This window comes from Sphaeramia orbicularis, chromosome 18 (genome assembly GCF_902148855.1).
Source record: "Sphaeramia orbicularis chromosome 18, fSphaOr1.1, whole genome shotgun sequence".
Taxonomy (NCBI): domain Eukaryota; kingdom Metazoa; phylum Chordata; class Actinopteri; order Kurtiformes; family Apogonidae; genus Sphaeramia; species Sphaeramia orbicularis.
In genome coordinates, this window is record NC_043974.1 from 47076604 (window position 1) to 47098735 (window position 22132).

Consider the following 22132-nt stretch of genomic DNA (forward strand, 5'->3'; position numbering starts at 1 on the left):
GGAAACACTGAACTCACCTGGATCTGAGACCTTCAGAACGATGGTGCTGAGGAGTTTAGGCTCAGACCTGGATCCCTCTGTTTGGTTCTCCAACATCGGGATCAGATAACACTCAAACGTTCCAGAGTCGTTTGCCCTCACGTTCTTCAGAACCACTGACAGGTCTCCATCCGTCAGCTGACTGTGGACCAGATCCACCCGCCCCTGATAGGATGGGTGCTGCTCCTCTGGATCAGGTCTACCATCTCTGTAGAAGAAGACGTACTGACCCAGGTCTGGTCTGGTCCAATTTACAGCAGCATCTTCAAGGTTCAGACCACCTGAAGTTTTACATGTCAGTGTGACGTCATCTCCAACATGAGCTGAGATGGACCAAACACCTGAGGGAGGAAAACACAGAGGTCAGAGGTCAGGGTCAAAGGTCAGGGTCAGTGAACCAGGCAGGACCACTGCTCATTTAAAGGCCTCATTCCATCTGAAGGATTCATGACCTTCACTGTGGAGTTAAAGTCCAGACCTGAAAGAATCTGAAAGAATCTGATCAATTCAAAATGAGGGAATATTTACAAAAAGCAACCAACTTTATCAGGATTAAATAGAGTTAAAGAGTTAAAAAAGAGTTATATAGGATTAAATAGAGTTAAATAGGATTACATAGAGTTAAAAAGTTAAATACAGTTAAATGTGATTAAAAAGAGTTAAATAGGATTAAATATAGTTAAATAGTTAAACAGAGTTAAATAGGATCAAATAGATTTAAATAAGGTTAAATAGAGTTAAATAGTTAAATAGGATTAAATAGAGTTAAATGTTAAACAGAGTTAAATAGGATCAAATAGATTGAAATCGGGTTAAATAGAGTTAAATAGTTAAATAGGATTAAATAGAGTTAAATATGATTAAATAGAGTTAAATAGGATTAAATAGAGTTAAATGTTAAATAGAGTTAAATATGATTAAATATAGTTAAATAGTTAAATACAGTTAAATATGATCAAATAGATTTAAATAGGGTTAAATAGAGTTAAATAGTTAAATAGGATTAAATAGAGTTAAATGTTAAATAGAGTTAAATATGATTAAATATAGTTAAATAGTTAAATACAGTTAAATATGATTAAATAGAGTTAAACAGAGTTAAATATGATTAAATAGAGTTAAATAGGGTTAAATAGAGTTAAATATGATTAAATATAGTTAAATAGGGTTAAACAGAGTTAAATATGATTAAATAGAGTTAAACAGAGTTAAATATGATTAAATAGAGTTAAATAGCATTAAGTAGAGTTAAATATGATTAAATAGAGTTAAATAGGGTTAAATAGAGTTAAATATGATTAAATAGACTTAGATAGTTAAATAGAATTAAATAGAGTTAAATGTTAAATAGAGTTAAACAGGATTAAATAGAGTTAAATAGGATCAAATAAGAGTTATATCAAATTAAATAGAGTTAACAATGATTAAATTTAAAAAAAAACAGTTAAATAGGATTTAAAATCTGAATATTCTGTTTTTATTTACGTTTTACACAACGTCCCATCGTCACTGGTGTTCCAGTTGTAAATTTCCACTCAGTTTCAACCTCCACCCACTTCCTTTGTTCTATATGTGGTTCCAAGATGGCGACAGTCAGATGCTAAAGCTACGAACTCCAGGAGAACAACGGTGGAAAGAACTAGAACAAAGCTCGTTGTCGTCAGGACACTTCATTTATAACCACACCCCCTTCAAAATTCTGACCAATCACATCACAGTTCTCTGAGACAAGAAAGTTCCACCCAAATGTGCGTCAAGGACAAACTGCAAAATGACGCCATTTTGTTGGAACTAATTCCCGTTTTCGTGGAGAATGGATCAGGTTACAGACGGTGGTTGACGTGGCAACGGCGCCATGTTCTGGTTTTCAAAGTCGTTGAAGGGTTCGGGTTATTGAAATAAATATGGAATGTCGAGTTACAACAATCCACAGCTTTGTCGCATTCTTCCAGAGGGTGGAAATATGTCACATACGACTGAAACACACGACAGAGGTTTGTCTAAAAGTGGTTTAACTGGAGCGCCAACATTCACAACAGATCACAGCAAACACAAAATATAACGATTAAAGAGTTCAACAGCAGTGAACAAACCAAAGGTACTGACCAGAGACGACCGACATGAACACGACAACCAGCCATGACGCAGTTACAAACGGAGCCATGAGGAGTCGACTGTTTCTTAAGCGTGCTTTCTTATTTGTGCGTCATGAGGTGGAAACACATGATCTCCTTGAAACGTTGTATCCACCTACAAAGGTGGAGTTTCATGATTGAATGTTCAGTTGGCCCAGTGGGTGGAGTCACATCAGTGGATGTGTTTGGAATTGGTGCTCCGTCTAAACACCGACATGTTCTTTGACATAAATGAGAAGTTGAAGTGTCAAAAAATCAGTATTTTAATCGTAAGTATTTCACCTGTATTCATTTGCAGGACAGAAGTAATTCTAAGTGTAATGTGTAGATTGTACCAGAGTAGTAGTTTTTCCTGGGAGACCCACAAAAGAACAAACACGTGTAGCCATCGAAAGAACACGTGAAATTATGGAAAGTTACAAAACCGAATGGGCAGAAAGAACATGTGAGCTCATGGAAAGTTTTGGAAAACGTGGTTTAAAAAAGTACGAGTGGAAATTTTGGAACATTCTGGGAAATAATTGACATATTCTGGGGAAAAGTTACATATTAATTAATATATGGCAAACTAATAAAGGGAATTAGTTGCATATGTATGTTTTGACCAATCCTGGCAGACACCAAAAAGACCTTACCCTATCGGAGACAAGCTGAAAAAGTGGGGTTTCTGACGTGACTAGATTAATATTCAAAATAGGATAAAAAATGGGTATGGTTTGTAGCTAAACCAAACCTACTTTTGACAATAAAAAAAGGGTCTCCCAAGGTGAAAAGTTAATTGTTTCTGCAGATTTTAACTCAGTGTTTATTTTTTGTAAGAATAAACACTTCATGCAGATCGAATTCTGCTCGATCTCCGACTTTTGTCTTGACTCTGTGTGTATTTACTCAACGGAGCTTCACAACCTAGACAGAGCTATAAAGACATAAGTTTCTGAAATATAGTGTGGAAGAATTCCAAAAGGGACCAAAGACATCTCCCACCTGTGGCCCTGAAGATCTGACACGACAAAGTGGTTGAAGGATTTTCAGGACATGCATATTCGGTTTGTCTGTCTGTGCTCTGATCGGTCACATTTCCAGCAGTGATACCAAACCTTGTCCTGTTGATTGTCCATATTCTCTGATCAGCCTGATTAGTTTTTTTCTAATATAAGGCCCAAACACAGCTCAGATAAAGGACAAAATGGATATTTTATATTTCCAACAAACTGATATTTTGCCATAACTTCTGTTAAAATCATCGTATTGACTTCAAACCAAAGCCAACTTGTGCATTTTTCCATTCTGCATCCCATGGTTTGCATCATAACGACATAATAAGGGTCACGCAAAAAGCTCACTATCTGATCCATGATGGAAAGCACCTATCACCAGAGCTTTGACAAAAACGACCAAAAATGTCCCAAATTTGATCAGATCACCAGTTTCACAAACACAGATTAAACTAGAATCTGAAAAACATCTAAAACCCAAATGACTGAACCTCAACAAACCCAGTTTACAGGTGGGTCTGCAGGTCGACAAAGTCTGGAATTCTGAAACGCTGTTGTCCCGACCTTGAAAAGTCTGGAGTTTTGGGTGAAAGTTTTGATAAAGTATGGTAAAAAGTTTTTGTCCTAGTTGAATTCTAGAGTCTGTTCAAAGGCACATCATCTGTAAGATAATAGATACACGAGGAAAGCATCGAAAAAACCTGATGACAGGTACAATCACAAGCAAAAAAGTCAGACTAAAGTCTAAAAGTCCATCAAGTCAAGGTCTGGAAAAAGCCTGGAATTCTGATTTGGATAAAGAACAAATATCCTGTAGATATGAAACTGGAAGAACAATCCAAGGCACTGTCTGTAAACATTCAAATGCCTTTACTCACATGGCCTGGTCATATCTAGACCAAAAAACACTTGGACATGTTTGGCCTTCCAGCCTTCATCAGGAAGTCCAACAGGAGCCTGGACAGCTGTAGGATCTGTACAGTAGGATCGACCAATAGGAACCTGCCAACTGGGCATGAAGAGAAAGGCCAGCAGAGGAGGTCCACATGTAAACGGCCTACAGAGGGGGTCCACATGTAAACGGCCTGCAGAGGGGGTCCACATGTAAACGGCCTGCAGAGGAGGTCCACATGTAAACGGCCTACAGAGGGGGTCCACAAATGGACATGATAAATAACAGTGTAAAATTTATATGGATTTATTTATATGTAAATTTTACACTGTTATTTATCATGTCCATTTGTGGACCCCCTCTGTAGGCTGTTTACATGTGGACCTCCTCTGCAGGCCGTTTACATGTGGACCCCCTCTGTAGGCCGTTTACATGTGGACCCCCTCTGTAGGCCGTTTACATGTGGACCCCCTCTGCAGGCCGTTTACATGTGGACCTCCTCTGTAGGCTGTTTACATGTGGACCCCCTCTGCTGGCCTTTCTCTTCATGCCCAGTTGGCAGGTTCCTATTGGTCGATCCTACTGTACAGAACCTACAGCTGTCCAGGCTCCTGTTGGACTTCCTGATGAAGGCTGGAAGGCCAAACATGTCCAAGTGTTTGTTGGTCTAGATATGACCAGGCCATGTGAGTAAAGGCATTTGAATGTTTACAGACAGTGCCTTGGATTGTTCTTCCAGTTTCATATCTACTTTATGAATCCCTTTTTCCACAGAGCACCTCCAACAAACACTTTTTTGGTCCCAGAAGCATTCCTTCCCATGAAAAACAAAATTTTTGAACAAATATTCTGGGTTTGGTCCAAGTTTTGGTCGACAGTGAAATATGTAAAACGAGGCATCCAATCAGAGTCCAGCGAAAATAACACTGAAATAACACTGATCAGAGTTAAATGAGTCAAATCAAAGTGTCCAAGTCCAAACCTTTAGTCCAAACCTGGTCCAAACCTGGGTTCAGCTCTTCCATCCTCAGGAGTTGTTGACTGTTGACTGTTGTTTGGCAGTTTGAAACCTACCTGATAAAGGTGTATCATTTGTTAAACAAATCAGCTGGTCGTATGCAGGTACACAGGTAACTATGGCAACCAAGACATAAGTGGAACCTTTGTGGAGATCAGGGACAGGTTTGACTGAAGAGGAAGACACAAACACACTGGAATAAACAAATCAGCCGAGGCAGAGGTCAGGTTGACATTGTCACCGTGGTTACCATGTGTACTTGGTCACATAGGACTGTTTATTATGGGATACATCAAACCCAGCAGACCCCAGGTTCATGATAATGGATCTGATGTGGATCAGAGTCTGCGTTTCCTCTGAGGACGGTCCTACCCCAACGGGGACATCAGGACGTTCATGTCCTCAGACGTGGACTGATGAACGACGTCCTCACAGACACCAGCTGATCATGAACAAACACTGAGACATCCACCCACAGGTTCCTCTGATGTTCAGGACGTCCACACCCACAGGTTTGTCTGGTGGTCTTCTATGTTTGTCCACCCAGGGATCTGAGACCTGGAAGTCCACCGCTAGGGGGCTACTGGGCTGCTCAGGGGGTCACTCACTATTTCATTTAGTTTACTGGTGTTTAATCACAGGTGGTTTTGCTCAGACCAGTCCACAAAGTCCCTGATGACTCCTGTTCAAACAGCCTTTGGAATTTACCACCTGACTCAGGCCTGCAACTAACTGACTGCACTTTGTGTATTTAGTATATTTTAATAAATGTATTTTAATTGTACTTTATTTGTACTGTTTATTTGTACTTCACACTGTAAGCCCTTTGTGACTCTGTTGGTGAAAAGTGCTTTATAAATAACATTTACTTACATGTCTGAGTCTGTTCCACTGCTGTGGTCACTGTGGTTACACCAGCCTGGTTGTCATGGTAACTGTGATGACAACCCCTCATAGCTGCAACAAACTGACGCATGACAGGATACGGTGTTGAAAGGAGCGCCAGCGCCGAGGCAGGTGTGATGTTTAGCTCCTCCCACTGACCACCTCCACCACCGTGGGATACTGAGCTGCACCAGTGAAGTGGAGTTGAGTCCAAGTGTCCACGGTCCTGACACACATGAGTCCAAACCCTTCAGGTCCTTCTAGTGGGACTGAGGTCCTGGTCCATCTGACATTAGTCCAGTTCTGGTCCGATGCGGTTCTTCTGTTTTGGGCCTTTTTGAAGCGGAGTCTGGATCTAGTGGAACGCCCACATACGTCCCTTCTCTTCCTTTGTCCAGATTTGGTCCTTTGACAGTTGGGTTCCTGTCACCCATCTGTTCTTGTTTGGTGGTCTAGTCCATGGTCTGTGTTGTGTCTCCTTTCACAGTTCCACGGGTTGATTCAGCCGTTTGGACACTGTGTCCACTGCAGCCCAGAACTGTCCACACACTAGTTTAGTGTCTGTCCCATGAGTGTGGACGAGTGTCCTCTGCAAACATCTGGACTGAACATCATCTACACAGACTGATGGCACATCAACTACACACACAGGAACCAGCAGTGGAGCCACAGCAGAGCCCTGGGGTACTCCCGTGGTCCAAACCCTGGATGCACATGCAGACATGAAGGGGGTGTGGTCTGAACTGGGGTGTGTGGTCTACATTGGGGTGTGGTCTACATTGTGGGGGGAGGGGGGTCTTATTTTGTATTTAGTCCAAATGTCAGAGCTGTGGTTTTGAAGTGAGAACAGGAAGTGTGTCTTAAACCAGTCACAGTGAGTCCAGGTTTGATTCGACGCTGAGGGACGATGGCTCCGACATCTGTGTTCTGTGAGTACGATCTGAGGTTGGACTGGAGGACACTCACATCTGTAGAAGAACAACAGCCATTAGAAACCAGAGGAAAACAGAGAAGGTTTAAAACCGATCCAATCAGATTCTGATTAGAGATGACTGAAGAGTTTATTCCCTCCACCAACGAGGTTCTGTTTTAACCAGAGTTTGTCTGTTTGTTGGTTTGTTTGTTGGTTTGTTAGCAAGATAACTCAAAAAGTTATGGATAGATTTTCATGAAAGTTTGAGTAAATGTTGATACTGACAGAAGGAACAAATGACAAATGATTACATTTTAGTGGTGATGGGGGGGGGCAGATCTGCCTTTGTAAGAGGTCTGTGCTGTCTGAGTGCTTTTCTAGTTTGAATTATGAAAATTTAAACAAAACTATAAATATATATATATATATATATATATATATATATATATATATATATATATATATATATATATATATATATATATAAATATATGAACAAAGAAAACGTTTAAACACTAGAAGTTTGTGGTTGTGTGTGTATGTGTGTGTGTGTGTGTGTGTGGACTCAGAGCAGGAAGTGTCCTACAGCTGGGACTGGTGTGAAGGTGCACTGTTGGACAGGTTTAGTGGGAGGGGTTCAGTCAGACAGGACATGGAGGGTCCTGGTCCAGGTCTGGGTCCTGGTCCGGGTCTGGGTCCTGGTCCTTCCATCTCCACTTCAAACCCACCTCACTGTCTTTTCTCTTCAGCTCTGATGTCACTGCTGAGCTGCACGACCACAGGTGAGGAACCCGGTCCGGTCCGGTCTACAACTCAGCATTAAACCTGTTCTTCAGATGTAATAACTGACCCTCTGTGTCAGTGATCAGCTGTTTTTGTCTCCACAGCGTCTCTGAAGGTGAGTCCAAACTGGTCCCAGTTCTTTAAAGGACAGTCAGTGTCTCTGAGCTGTGAGGACGAAGGACCTGGATGGACTCTGAGGAGGAACACCAGCACAGAGACCAGGACTCAGTGTGGAACAGAATGGGGCAGAGGGAATGGGTCCTCATGTAGGATCCGTACGCTCTTCTCCTGGGACAGTGGTGTGTACTGGTGTGAGTCCTCAGAGGGACAGACCAGGACCAGCATCAGCCTCAGTGTGACAGGTAAGAACAGACTGTGGTGTTGGAGCTGCTGAAGCCCAGAGGAAACACATGCAGACTGAAGTCAGGGCCTGCTTCACACCTGCATGAACCTGTGTGTCTGTGTCCAGGTGGACCGCTGGTCCTGCACAGTCCTGTCCTCCCTGTGATGGAGGGACAGGAAGTGTCTCTGCACTGTCAGACACACCCTCCCTCCAACCGCTCAGCTGACTTCTATAAAGATGGAGTCTTCGTCGGCGTTGGGCCCGCGGGTCACATGACCATCCCCCAGGTGTCACTGGCTCATCAAGGCGTCTACAGGTGTGACATCACAGGAGTTGGACAGTCTCCGCCCAGCTGGATGTCCGTCTCAGGTCAGAGGTCACCTGTCTGCTTCTAGATCTACAGTGTCTTTCAGTCCACATCAGCTCATTCATCACTTTCACTTATTTTTGTTTATTCCAGGAAAACCCACCGCCACGCCTCCTCCTGCTCTAGCTCCTCCCACCCCCTCAGCCCCGCCCCCTGCCTCAGCGTCCCTCCATGTTGTGTTCAGACCGCTCTGCTTCCTGGTGGTGTCGTCTCCATACTTTGTCTCCACTCTGCTCATGGTATCTTTGTATCGACAGAGACGCGCAGGAACAAAGAAAACAGCCCCGCCCACCCAGGCTGAGACGAGATTGGATGACGACTACGATGACGTCATCGGCGGCGTGACCACAGAGCATCAGTTCTGATGGAAGGCGTTTGCGCTTTGACCCGGTCTGCTGGTTCTTGTCCACAGTCAGACAGCGTCCTCTACCCGTGGACGCCCACTTTGGAACACGACCAATCAGACGAGTTCATTCAGGTTCCACACATGATGTCAGAGTTTGAGTCAGAAAAGCATCATCCACTCATGAAAGACCTGTGTGTGTCTGAGCCTTTAAGCCCTGACACCTGCTGAGTGGAGGACTGATGTCAACATTCACATCAATTCAACGTCTGTTCAGTAGTTCAGCTTCCAACCATGTTGGTACAATAGAACTGGTTCTTTCCATACACATCTGAGCATGCTCAGTTCAAGCCCCGCCCCCTGTGGAATGAGGGTAAAACACAGAGCAGTGAGTGAAACTGACTCACTGTAAAAATACTTTTGGTTTTTTGTTTTTTTACTGTTTTTACTGAGTTTCATCTGTGGAACAGTCTTATGGAGTTAAACATATGCCAAAAAGCAGCTGATTCAGATTTAGAAACAAAGAACCAAAACTAAAACTACTGGGACATAATTCAAATGCTGGTTAATTATTCCCTTCTGTTTTTAAACACAATTTTAGTTGATTTTTTTGTTGCATATTTTTTCCATTTTGTTTATAATTCTGTAAAAATTTGATTCATTTTTGTTCATTTAGTTGCTTATTTTTCTACATTTTAAAATGAATAAAACAAAAATAAGCTTTTCTTCTAACCTATTCTTTTTTATTTTTACGTTTATTATACTCATTGTACTAAGTGCAGATTAATGTACAAACTAGATTCATTCATTTATTCATTTTGTCTCTTATTATTTTTTCTTCAATTTTCTTCAGTATGTGTCTTATTTTGTTCATGTTTCTTATTATTTTGTTGCTGTATTATTCATTTTAGGTTTTTTCATTGATCATTTTGGCTGTTTTTGTTCATTTTGTTGCTTATTTTGTTTATTTTTCTCCATTTTAAAATAAATAAAACAAAAATAAGCTTTTGCTTCTAACCTATTCTTTTTTATTTTTACCTTTATTATACTTATTGTACTAACTGCAATGATTAATGTACTAACCAAAAATAAATTCATTCATTTATTCATTTTGTCTCTTGTCATTTTTCTTCAGTTTTGTTCAGTATGTGTTTTATTTTGTTCATGTTTCTTATTGTTTTGTTGGTTTATTATTCATTTTATTTTACTTTTTTTATTGATCACTTTGGCCCTTTTTGTTCATTTTGTTGCTTTTTTTGTGAATATTTCAGTGAAGGTGTTGATTGGTCGCTGTTGGAGGAGACTGAATGAGGTACGCATGGATCTGTGAGCCAGAGCCAGAGCCGGAACTGGAACCAGAGCCAGAACTGGAACCAGAACTGGAACTGGAACCAGAGCCAGAACCGGATGCTGCGCAGTGCTCGTGAATTTGTAACCAACACCGATAGTGACGGGGTTCATATCACTGTTCATTAGTGACAGAGCAAGTTTGTACCACAGGGTTTCAGTCAGGAGATGGAAACTATTCTGATTATTATTATGGTGAAACTTTGTCCTATCAGCCACTCTGACAAGTGTAAGAGTAGTACTACAAACATCTGCACAGGAGAACATGTTACTGCACCAAACAGATGAAAAAACAGTGTATTTACACACACCCTTTGATTATGAAGGTTCTGAAGAAGGGAGGTGTGGTGTGTCAGCACTGCAGAACAAACTGGAACAGGACTGTACACCACTGTCCGACTGAAAAGGGTCCGACACAAAACCCAGTGGATCCAGGTGTCTACGCCAAGGAGACCAAACATGAGAAGGTGATGCAGATGATGTGGGAGGAGGATCTGAGAACTGCAGCCAGCAACGACAAAGAAAAGAAGGATGGAAAAGAGATGCTTTCAGAAAAATTTAACATGAAACATCTAAGTACAGGGCTGTCAAACATGCGTCCCGGGGGCCAAATGCCCCCCCCCCCCAAAAAAAAGGTTCCAGTCCGACCCCTGGGATGAATTTCCAAAGTGTCTAAATTCCACAGTCCAGGCTGTGGAACTCATGTTAGTGTGGGTTCCACATCCAGACCAATCTGATCTACAGTCCAATAATAACAGCAGAAGAACCCACACAGAAGAATGACTGCAGATTTACTACTGGGTTTGATGGGAAAAATAATATGACATTATGTCTGTAAATGATGACAACTGCAATTTTTTTTCTGTTTTAGTGTAAATATCACATTAAATTATGGAAATCTTTCCATTTCCAAACTCTCCTGTACCAATAAAATGTGTCCAACCTGAAATGTCTGTATTAAATTCAGTCCAGTTTGAACTCTTTTCTTCCTGTTCCTCAGTGTTTAGTGTCTTTGGAGATCTGATCCAGAATGCACATGGACTAATGAGAAGTGGAGGAAGAAGACTGAGAAAACTGCACTAAATTTTCTTTACAAGTTTTTATTTCAATTTCAGTTTTTTTCAGGTTATTCACTTTTTTGGGGGGATAGTTTATAAAAGTAAGTATTTTCATAATTTAATGGGGGTTTTTTTGCACTAAAACAAAGACAAATATTTGTAGTTGTCATTATTTCTAGGTTCTTCTGTTCTTATTTGACTGGTCCACTGCAGATCAAATCAGAGTGAATGTGGAACCTGACAGAACAGGAGTTTGAGAACCCTGGTCTATGTAGACTGAAGCATTTTCCTGGTGTGGACTTCACTCAGTCTGATGGATGTGAGTAGACGTCACAGGAAGCGTATGTTCAAAGGACATTCGAGGTTTAATGTGCAGAAGTGTAAACGCAGGGAAACTCCATGTGATCTCCAGCTGTTACAGACAGAAGATGCAGTTCACATGGACAGTCTGTAGTCCAGTATATTTAACACCAGCTCCACGTCCAGACTGTGAACCAACAGAGGAACACAGGAGAACACTGAAGCATGTGCTGATGTTCATCTAAGAGCTGAGTTTGAGGACAAACGACAGGAAGGGGTTTGGTGTGGTGGTCTGTGGTGATGCTGACTGGACAGATGATCCAGCTGACAGATGTAGCACCACTGGTATGAGTGTGAGCCTTAGTGACAACTGTTCTGTCGTTCATAGGAAAACTAAAAAAAAAAAACAGCCTCCAGCTGCTCTGAGACCTGGGAGCTCCAACATACGGCTGTGGACTCCACTGGACAGGACAGGGACAGGTCCGCCAGGAACAAAACACCTCTGAGAACTGACTGAACGCCAGGAGACGCTGGGTTTTAGCCTCTCTCTCTTCTCTCACTCTTTTTTTTCCCCTCAAGCCACATTTTAGGAGAGAGGGGTGGAGTTACACAGCAGAGGGGAGAGGGGCGGAGTTACACACAGCAGATGAGAGAGGGGCGGAGTTATTACACAGGTCATGCATCCCCCCCTTCACGTCTGCTGTCGGCCTTAATGTTCACGCTGTCCCCCAATTCCCTTCAAATCCATGAAAAAATTCCAGCATGTGTCCACGTGTACTGTATGAACATTGTATCATGTCTTACATTTGTGCTTTGCATTATCTTCTTCTGTACTTTACTGCAATTTTTTTTCGAAGGAAGGGTTTTTGTGGTAGCGCTCTGTTGGAGCAGCGGCCCGATGTCCCTAATCAAAGAACTCAATTTCGTTTGATGTACTTTGTACTGTCAAATGACAATAAAGGATACCTTGTACTTTGTAGAAGAGAGGGGAGGAGTTACACAGTAGAGGGGAGAGGGGAGGAGTTACACACAGTAGAGGGGAGAGGGGCGGAGTTACACAGTAGAGGGGAGAAGGGTGGAGTTACACAGTAGAGGGGAGAGGGGCGGAGTTACACAGTAGAGGGGAGAGGGGCGGAGTTACACAGTAGAGGGGAGAGGGGCGGAGTTACACACAGTAGAGGGGAGAGGGGAGGAGTTACACACAGTAGAGGGGAGAGGGGAGGAGTTACACAGTAGAGGGGAGAGGGGAGGAGTTACACACAGTAGAGGGGAGAGGGGCGGAGTTACATAGTAGAGGGGAGAGGGGCGGAGTTACACAGTAGAGGGGGAGAGGGGCGGAGTTACACACAGTAGAGGGGAGAGGGGCAGAGTTACAAAGTAGAGGGGAGAGGGGCGGAGTTACACAGTAGAGGGGGAGAGGGGCGGAGTTACACAGTAGAGGGGGAGAGGGGCGGAGTTACACACAGTGGAGGGGAGAGGGGAGGAGTTACACACAGTAGAGGGGAGAGGGGTGGAGTTACACAGTAGAGGGGAGAGGGGCGGAGTTACACAGTAGAGGGGAGAGGGGTGGAGTTACACAGTAGAGGGGGAGAGGGGCGGAGTTACACAGTAGAGGGGGAGAGGGGCGGAGTTACACACAGTGGAGGGGAGAGGGGTGGAGTTACACACAGTAGAGGGGAGAGGGGCGGAGTTACACAGTAGAGGGGGAGAGGGGCGGAGTTACACACAGTAGAGGGGAGAGGGGCGGAGTTACAAAGTAGAGGGGAGAGGGGTGGAGTTACACAAAGTTGAGGCGAGAGGGGCGGAGTTACACATACAGCAAGCACACAAACAGAAGAGAGAGAGAAAAGAGAGTGAGAGCGAGCAGGACCACAACACAAACGGACTGGAAAGGTAAAAAAAAGTAGAGAAAATGAGTGACAACAGGAAACACAACAAACTGTGACACATTTCAATGACACTGACCACACTGAGGCAGAGTGTAGAGTGTGTACATGACCGGTGGTATTTTCTCTGTGTTGTGTTTCTCAGAGGTGCGATACAAACTGGATCTGCAGGACACAACGTTCTGACTGGAGGAGGAAACAGCACTTTGCACTGTGTTTATTCTGGTTCAGACAAAATGCAAATGAAAACATAATCAGTCCTGACTACGCTCCAGCCCCAAACTATAATGAAAAAAAAAAAAAAACAAACGGTCTGCATACTTTCACACACGTACTCCATTCACCCGTCAAACACATGCACGATCAATCAGTGTCGACACACAATCCACTCAAACCCAACACAGACAATATAAATAAAATTAAATGCCAAAAAAACATAAAATCACTTAATAATACACGATGACAATGGATGAAAACAGATGACTGACTTCTTCCCATGACAGGACATTCAAAAAGGGAAGAGGAAGGGGAGGAACCCGCCTTTATACTGGGGTACCCCTGAAAGTACATGAAGAAGACCAGACAAAAACCAACGAAGAAGAGGGTGGAGGACCAAAGAAAACACAGGACTACGACCAAAACAATACCAGGTGACAACTGAAGTTAGAAGAACCATCAAGAATAATTACAATAATGTTATTAATCAAATCAATGAACTTAGTTTGCAAATATCCTGCACCACCATAAGGGGGCACTACCTCCCAATTTATCAGGATTTAAAAGGACTATAATAAGTATGTTCCACAAGCCTAAAGTCTGATCTGGAGCTGGTTCCATAAAGCAGCTGCACAGACACATGACCACTGTTCATCCGTCTGAGACACTGGAAGAAAAAGCACAAGCAGCTGAAGGTGACATTAATGAAGGTGTCAGTGGGTCTACTGCAGTATCTACAGCACCGTCCACTCCACCAGCACAACCACCTAAAGGTACAACCCACAGCTGTACGAGCCCATCTGTGCACAAGTCTGGGACCCAGCAGACAGAACCCAGCTGATGAAGACCTGGATGAGATGAGTGCATGTGGTGTCCACCTGTTTTCAGCTGTGGATGATAAAGGATTCAGAAGGTTTCTTCATGCACTCAATCCAACGTAGGCTATTCAAAGTAGGAAACACCCCCCCCCCCCAACAGTCCTCCCAGGCCTTCATGACAGAACAGGCTTCACTGCAGCAGAGGGTGAATAAAACCACAGCAGTTTGTCCTGAACCACCACGTCCTGCTGGTCTGTTCCATGTCAGTGCTGAACATGACAAAATGGTGTCCTGTCTTCTGTTTGAGTTCAGTGACAGACGCACTTCTGAGGACTGAGCAGAGGAGCTGCACGAAGTAGAAGAAGAGTGGAGTGAGGACAACAACACAGCAGACAGAAAGGAATAAAAACCCTGACATGGACACACACACACACACACACACACACACACACACACACACACATGTTTAGAAGACATACTGTGGTGTTGAAGCCCACTGTGGACAAAGTGAAGGTGACAGTGCAGTTTTTCCACACCAGCTCAAATGAACCAACCACAGATGGACATGTCTGAGCTGAAGATCCAACAGACTGTGGCACAAGAAGGAACTCCACCTTTCATCTGATGAAACACATTCTGGAGTCCATGGATGCAGTCACCTCCACCCTGGATGGAGTGAATGCATCGGTTGATCCTCTGAGGAAGAGGAATGGGAGCTACTGCAGGAGGCATGCACTGTTCTGGAGCTGTTTGAGCAGCTCACTGTGGAGATGAGTGTACACAGGTGTAGAGTACAAAGGTTTACACAGTTAGGATTAGTATTATTAGTATTATTATTATTATTATTATTATTATTATTATTATTAGTATTAGTATTAGTATTATTATTATTAGTATTAGTATTATTATTATTAGTATTATTATTATTATTATTACTAGTATTATTATTATTATTATTAGTATTATTATTAGTATTATTATTATTATTATTATTAGTATTATTATTAGTATTACTAGTATTATTATTATTATTATTATTATTATTATTAGTATTATTATTATTAGTATTATTATTATTATTATTATTATTATTATTATTATTAGTATTAGTATTATTATTATTATTATTAGTATTATTATTATTATTAGTATTATTATTATTATTATTATTATTATTATTATTAGTAGTAGTAGTAGTAGTAGTAGTAGTAGTAGTAGTAGTAGTAGTAGTATTATTAGTATTAGTATTAGTATTATTATTATTATTATTATTATTATTATTATTATTAGTATTATTATTATTATTATTATTATTATTATTATTAGTATTATTATTAGTATTATTAGTATTTTTATTATTATTATTATTAGCAGTATTATTAGTATTATTATTACTATTATTAGTATTATTATTATTATTATTATTAGTAGTAGTAGTAGTAGTATTATTAGTATTTTTATTATTATTATTATTAGCAGTATTATTATTATTATTATTATTATTATTATTATTAGTAGTAGTAGTAGTAGTAGTAGTAGTATTAGTATTATTATTATTATTATTATTATTAGTATTAGTATTAGTATTATTATTATTATTATTATTATTATTATTATTATTATTATTATTATTAGTATTATTATTATTATTATTATTAGTAGTAGTAGTATTATTAGTATTATTATTATTATTATTATTTGTTGTTGTTGCATTATTAGTATGAAAAGCAGATTAGACATGACCAGGAGTAATAATATCTACTGCTAAATAAACAAAGCATAATTTTAACTATCCAATGGTTCAATAAATCAGTCATTAAGGAATATGACATGTTTTTATCATGAAGTATAGAAACAATATTTAGCTTTTATTCTTATAGACCATATTGAAAAAGAAATTCAGGTTCTCAGGAAAATTACCACTTATCAATTAATTGTTAATCAATCGATAAGGGCAACCAACTAATGATTAATGGATTAATTGATAATTTGCATCCCTAATTTTAACACTTATTTCCACTTTTTCAGCTGTTACTTCCTGTAAAATGTTCATCCTGTCCAAAGGTGTGCAGACAGTGACAGCTGAACAGCCAGACCAGAGGAACGACAGGCAGAAGGACAGTCAGAGGCTGCTGTGTGCATCCATGGACAGAAAGTTCCACAGAACTGAACCCAACACTGTTCTGTCACAAACCACCGTTCTGGACCTTTAAGGACGACAGAGCAGCAGATGAAGCTCTTCACAGAAGAAGTGCAGCAGACAGATCCATCCAGTTAACTGCACTGCCAGAGGGAGGAGAGGAGAAACAAGCATCTGCTGTGTGGAGCTTCTCTGAAGAACCAGCAGGTGGAGACACTAGCAGAAGGAGTCCTCCAGCACATTCAGTTCTGGAAGTCAGATCCTACCTGAGGAGCCGCTTTTCCACAGAAGTGCAGACCCAGACCCAGACCCAGACCCAGACCCAGACCAAGGCTTCAGTTGACCCAGGTCTGACACATGTGATGGAACTGAGACTGAGAACTGTAGAAACTTCAGCCCTCACAGAGAATCTGACCTAAAACAGATCAGATAATTACAGAGAACAGACACAGGATGGACCCCTCAGAGCTCAGACTCTTGGTTTTTCTGAAGCAGAAAACTGTTATCTGAGGAGGAGTTTTCTTCTGTTTGTTTTACACATTTTATGTCATATTCTGTTGTGATTCTGTAAACTTCTGTGTTGTTTCTCTTTACATTTGTTTAGTAGTAAAAAGCTCCAAGTTTAAAATAGTTTAAAGTTAGCAAAGGTCATTTGTAAATAGTTAAGCGTTTCTTTTTGCACTTTCTAATTTATTTTTTATCACTTTGTAGAGTGTATAAATAAAGGTGTATTTATATAATAAACATTTGACACAGTACATGTTTTTTTACATTAGTAATTCATATTGTGCATAACTTTATATTATTATTGGTAATAAATTAATTTAAGCACCCAAAAATCTGAAGAGTCACTCGGCAGCTGAAAGAGACGGCTTTCTAAAAAGAGCTGGAATTCCCATCAGTGTTGGCCAATAGGAGGCTTTAGATCAGGGGTCTCAAACATGCGGCCCGGGGGCCAAATGCGGCCCGCCAAAGGTTCCAATGCGGCCCCTGGGATGGATTTGCAAAGTGCGAAAATTCCACAGTCAAGGCTGTGGAACTCATTTTAGTTCAGGTTCCACATACAGACCAATAGGATCTACAGTCAAATAATAACATCACCTACAAAAAATAATGACTGTATTTTCTTCTTGGTTTGATGTGAAAAAAATATGACACTACACCTATAAATAATGACAACTTCAAATTTTTGTCTTTGTTTTAGTGCAAAAATAACATGAAATTATGAAAATATTAACATTTACAAACTATCCTGTAACAATAAAATGTGAAAAACCTGAACAAAAATGAACCTGAAAATTAAGCACAATTTTAACAATTTTCTGCCTGTTACTCAGTGTTTCATATCTTTGTAGATTCGATCCATAACGTACATGTATAAATGATAAATTGAAGCATAATATTGTTAAAATTGCACTTATTTTTCCTCAAGAAATTTCAGCTTTTTTAGGTTATTCATATTTTTTTTGTTTGGATGGTTCATAAAAGTAAGTATTTTCATAATTTAATGGGGGTTTTTTGCACTAAAGCAAAGACAAACATTTGGAGTTGTCATTATTTATAGGTTATTATGTTATTATTTTACTGGTGCGGCCCACTGGAGAACAAATCAGGCTGAATGTGGAACCTGAAAGAACATGAGTTTGAGACCTCTGCTTTAGATGAAGAGCTGAACATGTGACCGACAGGAATGGAAGAGGCTAGGGTTGAATGAAATGGAGCGTAGACCATGAAGATAAAAGTCAGGGTCTATATGGGTCCATATGGGTCCACATGGGTCCACATGGGTCCACATGGGTCCATATGGGTCCACATGGGTCCATATGAGTCCACATGGGTCCACATGGGTCCACATGGGATGGATGACGGTTCCACCAGGTTCTGTCATACATATGTGTGACACCTCTGGTTCTGACTTTTAGGTTAAACACACACATCACTCTGGGTCTGATAAGAGCTGCAGCAGGAAGTTACTCACAAAAAGGAACAGGTGTTGGATGATGAACAGGTGACACTTTCATGTCAGCACACAACAAACAATTAACATTTACATTTATTACCAAAATAAGGCACCATTAAAAAAAAAAAAGAGTCCATAGACGTCGAGCTGTTCAACTCAAGGCTGTGGTGAGTTCAGATATGAAAGGGGATTCCCAGTGTGTGTGTGTGTGTGTGTGTGTAGGTGTGTGTATATGTGTGTGTGTGTGTGTGTGTCCACTCAGTTACTCCATCCTCAGTTTCTACTAACCCAGTTGGTGAAGAGTGTGTGTATCTTATCTGTCCTCAGAATGAATGAATCAGATGATCTGCAGTCTTCATGTAGGTTCTGCTGCTGACCACTGCATCTGCAACACTCTGTCTCTCTCTCTCTCTCTCTCTCTCTCTCTCTCTCAGCATCGTTGGGCTGGACTCTCCTTCTAAGTCGTCTCTTTTATTCCTCTGACACTTGATCAGACGAACCAGGGAAACAAAAAAAAAAAAAAAAACCTACACAGAAAAGGTAAAGTTGTGACATTCTTCATCTGATTCTATTTCATGAGATCTGATCATCATCATCTTTCTCAGTTTTATGCATGAAATGTATCATCAAGCACCAAAGAGAAACATAGACACATTAAAGTGAATGATTATGGATTACAACTATCAGTTTTAATCACAGATGTAATCAGTTATTACTCTTACTCTTATTACTCTTATTACTCTTATTACTTTTATTACTCTTATTACTCTTATTACTCTTATTACTTTTATTACTCTTATTACTCTTATTACTCTTATCCAGTGAAATCAGCTCTTAATAGTTTCATAAAATCAACCCAGTTTTTCCAATACTTTGTGAATTTGTCTAAATCCAGTACAGATGTCATCTCTAACCTCTGTCCACTCCTCCATTTTTGGTGTATCCTTTTTTGGTCACTTCCTAGTGATGGCTTTTTTCCTGCTCCTGACAATATTCTGAATAAATATTTATTCTGTGAATGTGTTCTGCTCTGGTTCTCTTTTCCCAAGTACACAGATTCAAATGGGAATGGAAACTGGACTGTTCTCCATGTGTTTCTTCAAATCCTGCCAAAAAGCCACAATATAAGGGCAGTCCCAAAATATATGAAAATGACTGGCTTTACTTTCACCACATAGTCTCCAACATCTTGTATCCTGAGATTTCTGCGCTGGTAATAAAATACCTCATAATATTCTGCCGACCATATTCCCTCCATGATAGGAAGTATGTTGTTTTCCATTGTTGCTCATTAATGTACTCCCATTCGTCCTCCGATAACGTTCTTCCCACCTCTTTTTCCCACTTTTCTTTTATATATACTGTATTGTTTCCTTTTAAACTTTCCACTTCTTTATACAGTTTTGATATTAATTTCTTGCCTGAGTCTGATTCATCTGCTAAAATGAATAATTTAATTATCCCTGATATCTCATCTGAAAATATCCGTATAAATCCTGGTTGTTTAAACCATATTGATTTTTTAGATCCTTAAAACTTATAATAACATTCTTTTTAAAGAGCTCCCAAAATGCCTTAAATATTTAGGCATTTTAATTGACAGCTCCCTTTCTTTCTCTGCGCACATTCAGCAGCTTGTTAGAAAACTAAAACTAAAACTGAAACTTGGCTTCTTCTTTCGAATTAAATCATGTCTGTCTTTCTAATCCAGAAGCAGACTGGTTTCCGCTACATTTCTGTCTGTGTTGGACCATGCTGATGTCTTGTACATGCATGCCTCCACCCATAGTTTAGTCACTGGACAGTGTGGATCATGGAGCTCTGAGGTTCATCAGCAGTTTTAAATCTGTCACCCATCATTGTCTGCTTTATGATGGTGTAGGATGGTCTTCTTTGTCGGCTCGCAGACTGAGTCACTGGTGTATTTTAATTTACAAGACTATTTTAGGTGTGCTCCCATCCTACCTTCAGACCTACATCAGTCGGAGAACCACAGACTCTTATAATCTGCGTTCTCAGGATCTTTTCTTGTTGTCTGTTCCCAAAGTTAGAACTGAACAGGAAAAAGGCCTTCAGGTTTGCGGCCCCATTCACCTGGAATGAACTACAAACAGACCTGAAACTGAAGGATCTGGTTTGGTTGGACACTTTTAAGAGGATGTTGTGTGATTTAGAGAGGGAGACATCTGGTTGCAGATGTTTTACCTGACGCACTTTTGTTTACATTTCATGAGCACTTTTTGAGTTGACTTTGGAAGGTTTGACTGTCTGTGTGCTTTGTATGTATTTGTTTTATGTATGGAAGTCTGTCTGTAACTATTTAATGTACTGCTGCCCGTCTGGGCCAGGACACTGTTGAAAAAGAGATTCTTAATCTTAATGAGGTTTTCCTGGTTAAATAAAGGTAAAATAATAAAAAATAAAATAAAAAAATATTGTTGGTCCTCGGTCCCATCTATGAAACCTACCATCCACTGTGTTGGCTGTAAAATCTGAATTATCATCATCTGAATCCATCGCAGTATCCTACTTTGCTCTGTTCGGTTATTTTTTGTTAGAATTTCAAACCATATATTAAAGGATAAACCCATCCATGGATTTAAATCCTGTTTGAGCTGTTCCTTCAGTCTTTTATCATTTATGATGGCTTGTATTGGAACAGTATTTGACATAAAACACTCAGTATCCTTCCGTCTTGCTCTGTAGGCTGGATTACACAGGTTCCATAGTTTTTCCTTGTGCAGTCTGATAGTAGCTTCTGAGACAGGGCGGGGCTAGTCCTCCTTTCACTCTGGCCAACTGTAAAGTTCTAAATCTTATTCTGGGTCTTTTCCCCCACCAAATGTATCTTCAGATGAATGTATCCCACTCTGTACATTCTTTATCTGTTATCTGTACTGGAAGAGTTTGGAATAAATACAGTAACTTTGGAAGAACGTTCATTTTAACCACTTCTGTTCCTGAAACTGAAGCTGTGAATGGGATTAAACTCCACCTCACCATGTCTGTGTCATCACCCACTTTTTGGTTTGGTTTGGTTGTCTTGTGTCCCCCCCCCTCTGAGGGCTGACCAGGTAACGTCCCACACCAGGAGCTGATCTGCAGTCCAGCTCTCCTCCTGCTTCAAAGCCCTGCAGCTCTGGTGTTGTGTGCTACAGCGTCTTCTCCTCCATGCTGGTCAGACCGTCTCTTCATTTAGATGTACTTTGTGCTTTCCTGGTGCTTGGGTTCTTTGTTAGGTTTGTTCTCCTGTGTTCTCTCCTTGGTGTGTGTTTTAGTTTTATGTTCTGCTGTGTTTCAGGTCTGGCTCCTCTGGTTCAGTTCCTGTTTGTTTCCTGGTTCGGTGACGCCCCTGGCTCTTCATATTTAGAGTTTGTTTCCCTCTGAATCTTAATTTATATTTATATGTTAATGCATTTTTATTTGCATAGACACTCTCCTGAGTCCGTCTGTTGTCGCTCACCACATGCACTTGGGTTCCTCTCGTCCCTGGTTTGTAACAATCTGATTTTATTTTTGAAACTAGAAGCACTTGGAGAGCGCAGACCTCCGCCAAGGCTGATCAGTGGCCCCTCCCATGGGCCCCCCCACCCCCGATCACCACCAAAATTTAATCATTTCTTCCTTATCCCATTTCCAACAAACCCTGAAAATTTCATCAAAATCTGTCCATAACTTTTTGAGTTATGTTGCA

General features: G+C 40.6%; 2 protein-coding genes across 8 annotated transcripts in view; one reads left to right on the top strand and one right to left on the bottom strand.

Moving 5' to 3' along the window:
- Positions 1 to 22132, bottom strand: part of LOC115438577 (myelin-oligodendrocyte glycoprotein-like) — a 149761-nt gene that overhangs the window by 955 nt on the left and 126674 nt on the right. For 3 of the 7 annotated variants that reach the window (XM_030162274.1, XM_030162272.1, XM_030162275.1), the window contains exon 2: positions 18 to 380. The exons of 2 other annotated variants lie outside the window; for them this stretch is intronic. In XM_030162274.1, the coding sequence (XP_030018134.1) occupies positions 18 to 380 (363 nt within the window). Of the gene's footprint in view, positions 1 to 17; positions 381 to 2145; positions 2278 to 5043; positions 5111 to 22132 lie in introns of those variants that run through there. 2 more of the 7 variants (XM_030162278.1, XM_030162277.1) reach the window with 2 other exon arrangements.
- On the top strand, positions 6818 to 9324 carry LOC115438572 (high affinity immunoglobulin gamma Fc receptor I-like). The gene is made up of 5 exons (XM_030162264.1): positions 6818 to 6893; positions 7627 to 7659; positions 7765 to 8022; positions 8130 to 8372; positions 8464 to 9324. The coding sequence occupies exons 1-5, from the start codon at positions 6872 to 6874 to the stop codon at positions 8733 to 8735; spliced, it is 828 nt and encodes a 275-aa protein (XP_030018124.1). The 5' UTR covers positions 6818 to 6871; the 3' UTR covers positions 8736 to 9324.

What these genes read in the sequence shown, in the direction of transcription:
- LOC115438572 (XM_030162264.1), top strand. Translation starts at nt 6,872, where the DNA reads ATGGCTCCGACATCTGTGTTCT. An exon ending in GGCTCCGACATCTGTGTTCT is followed by an intron (nt 6,894 to 7,626) that starts GTGAGTACGATC and finishes TTTTCTCTTCAG; the next exon opens with CTCTGATGTCACTGCTGAGC. An exon ending in GCTGAGCTGCACGACCACAG is followed by an intron (nt 7,660 to 7,764) that starts GTGAGGAACCCG and finishes TTGTCTCCACAG; the next exon opens with CGTCTCTGAAGGTGAGTCCA.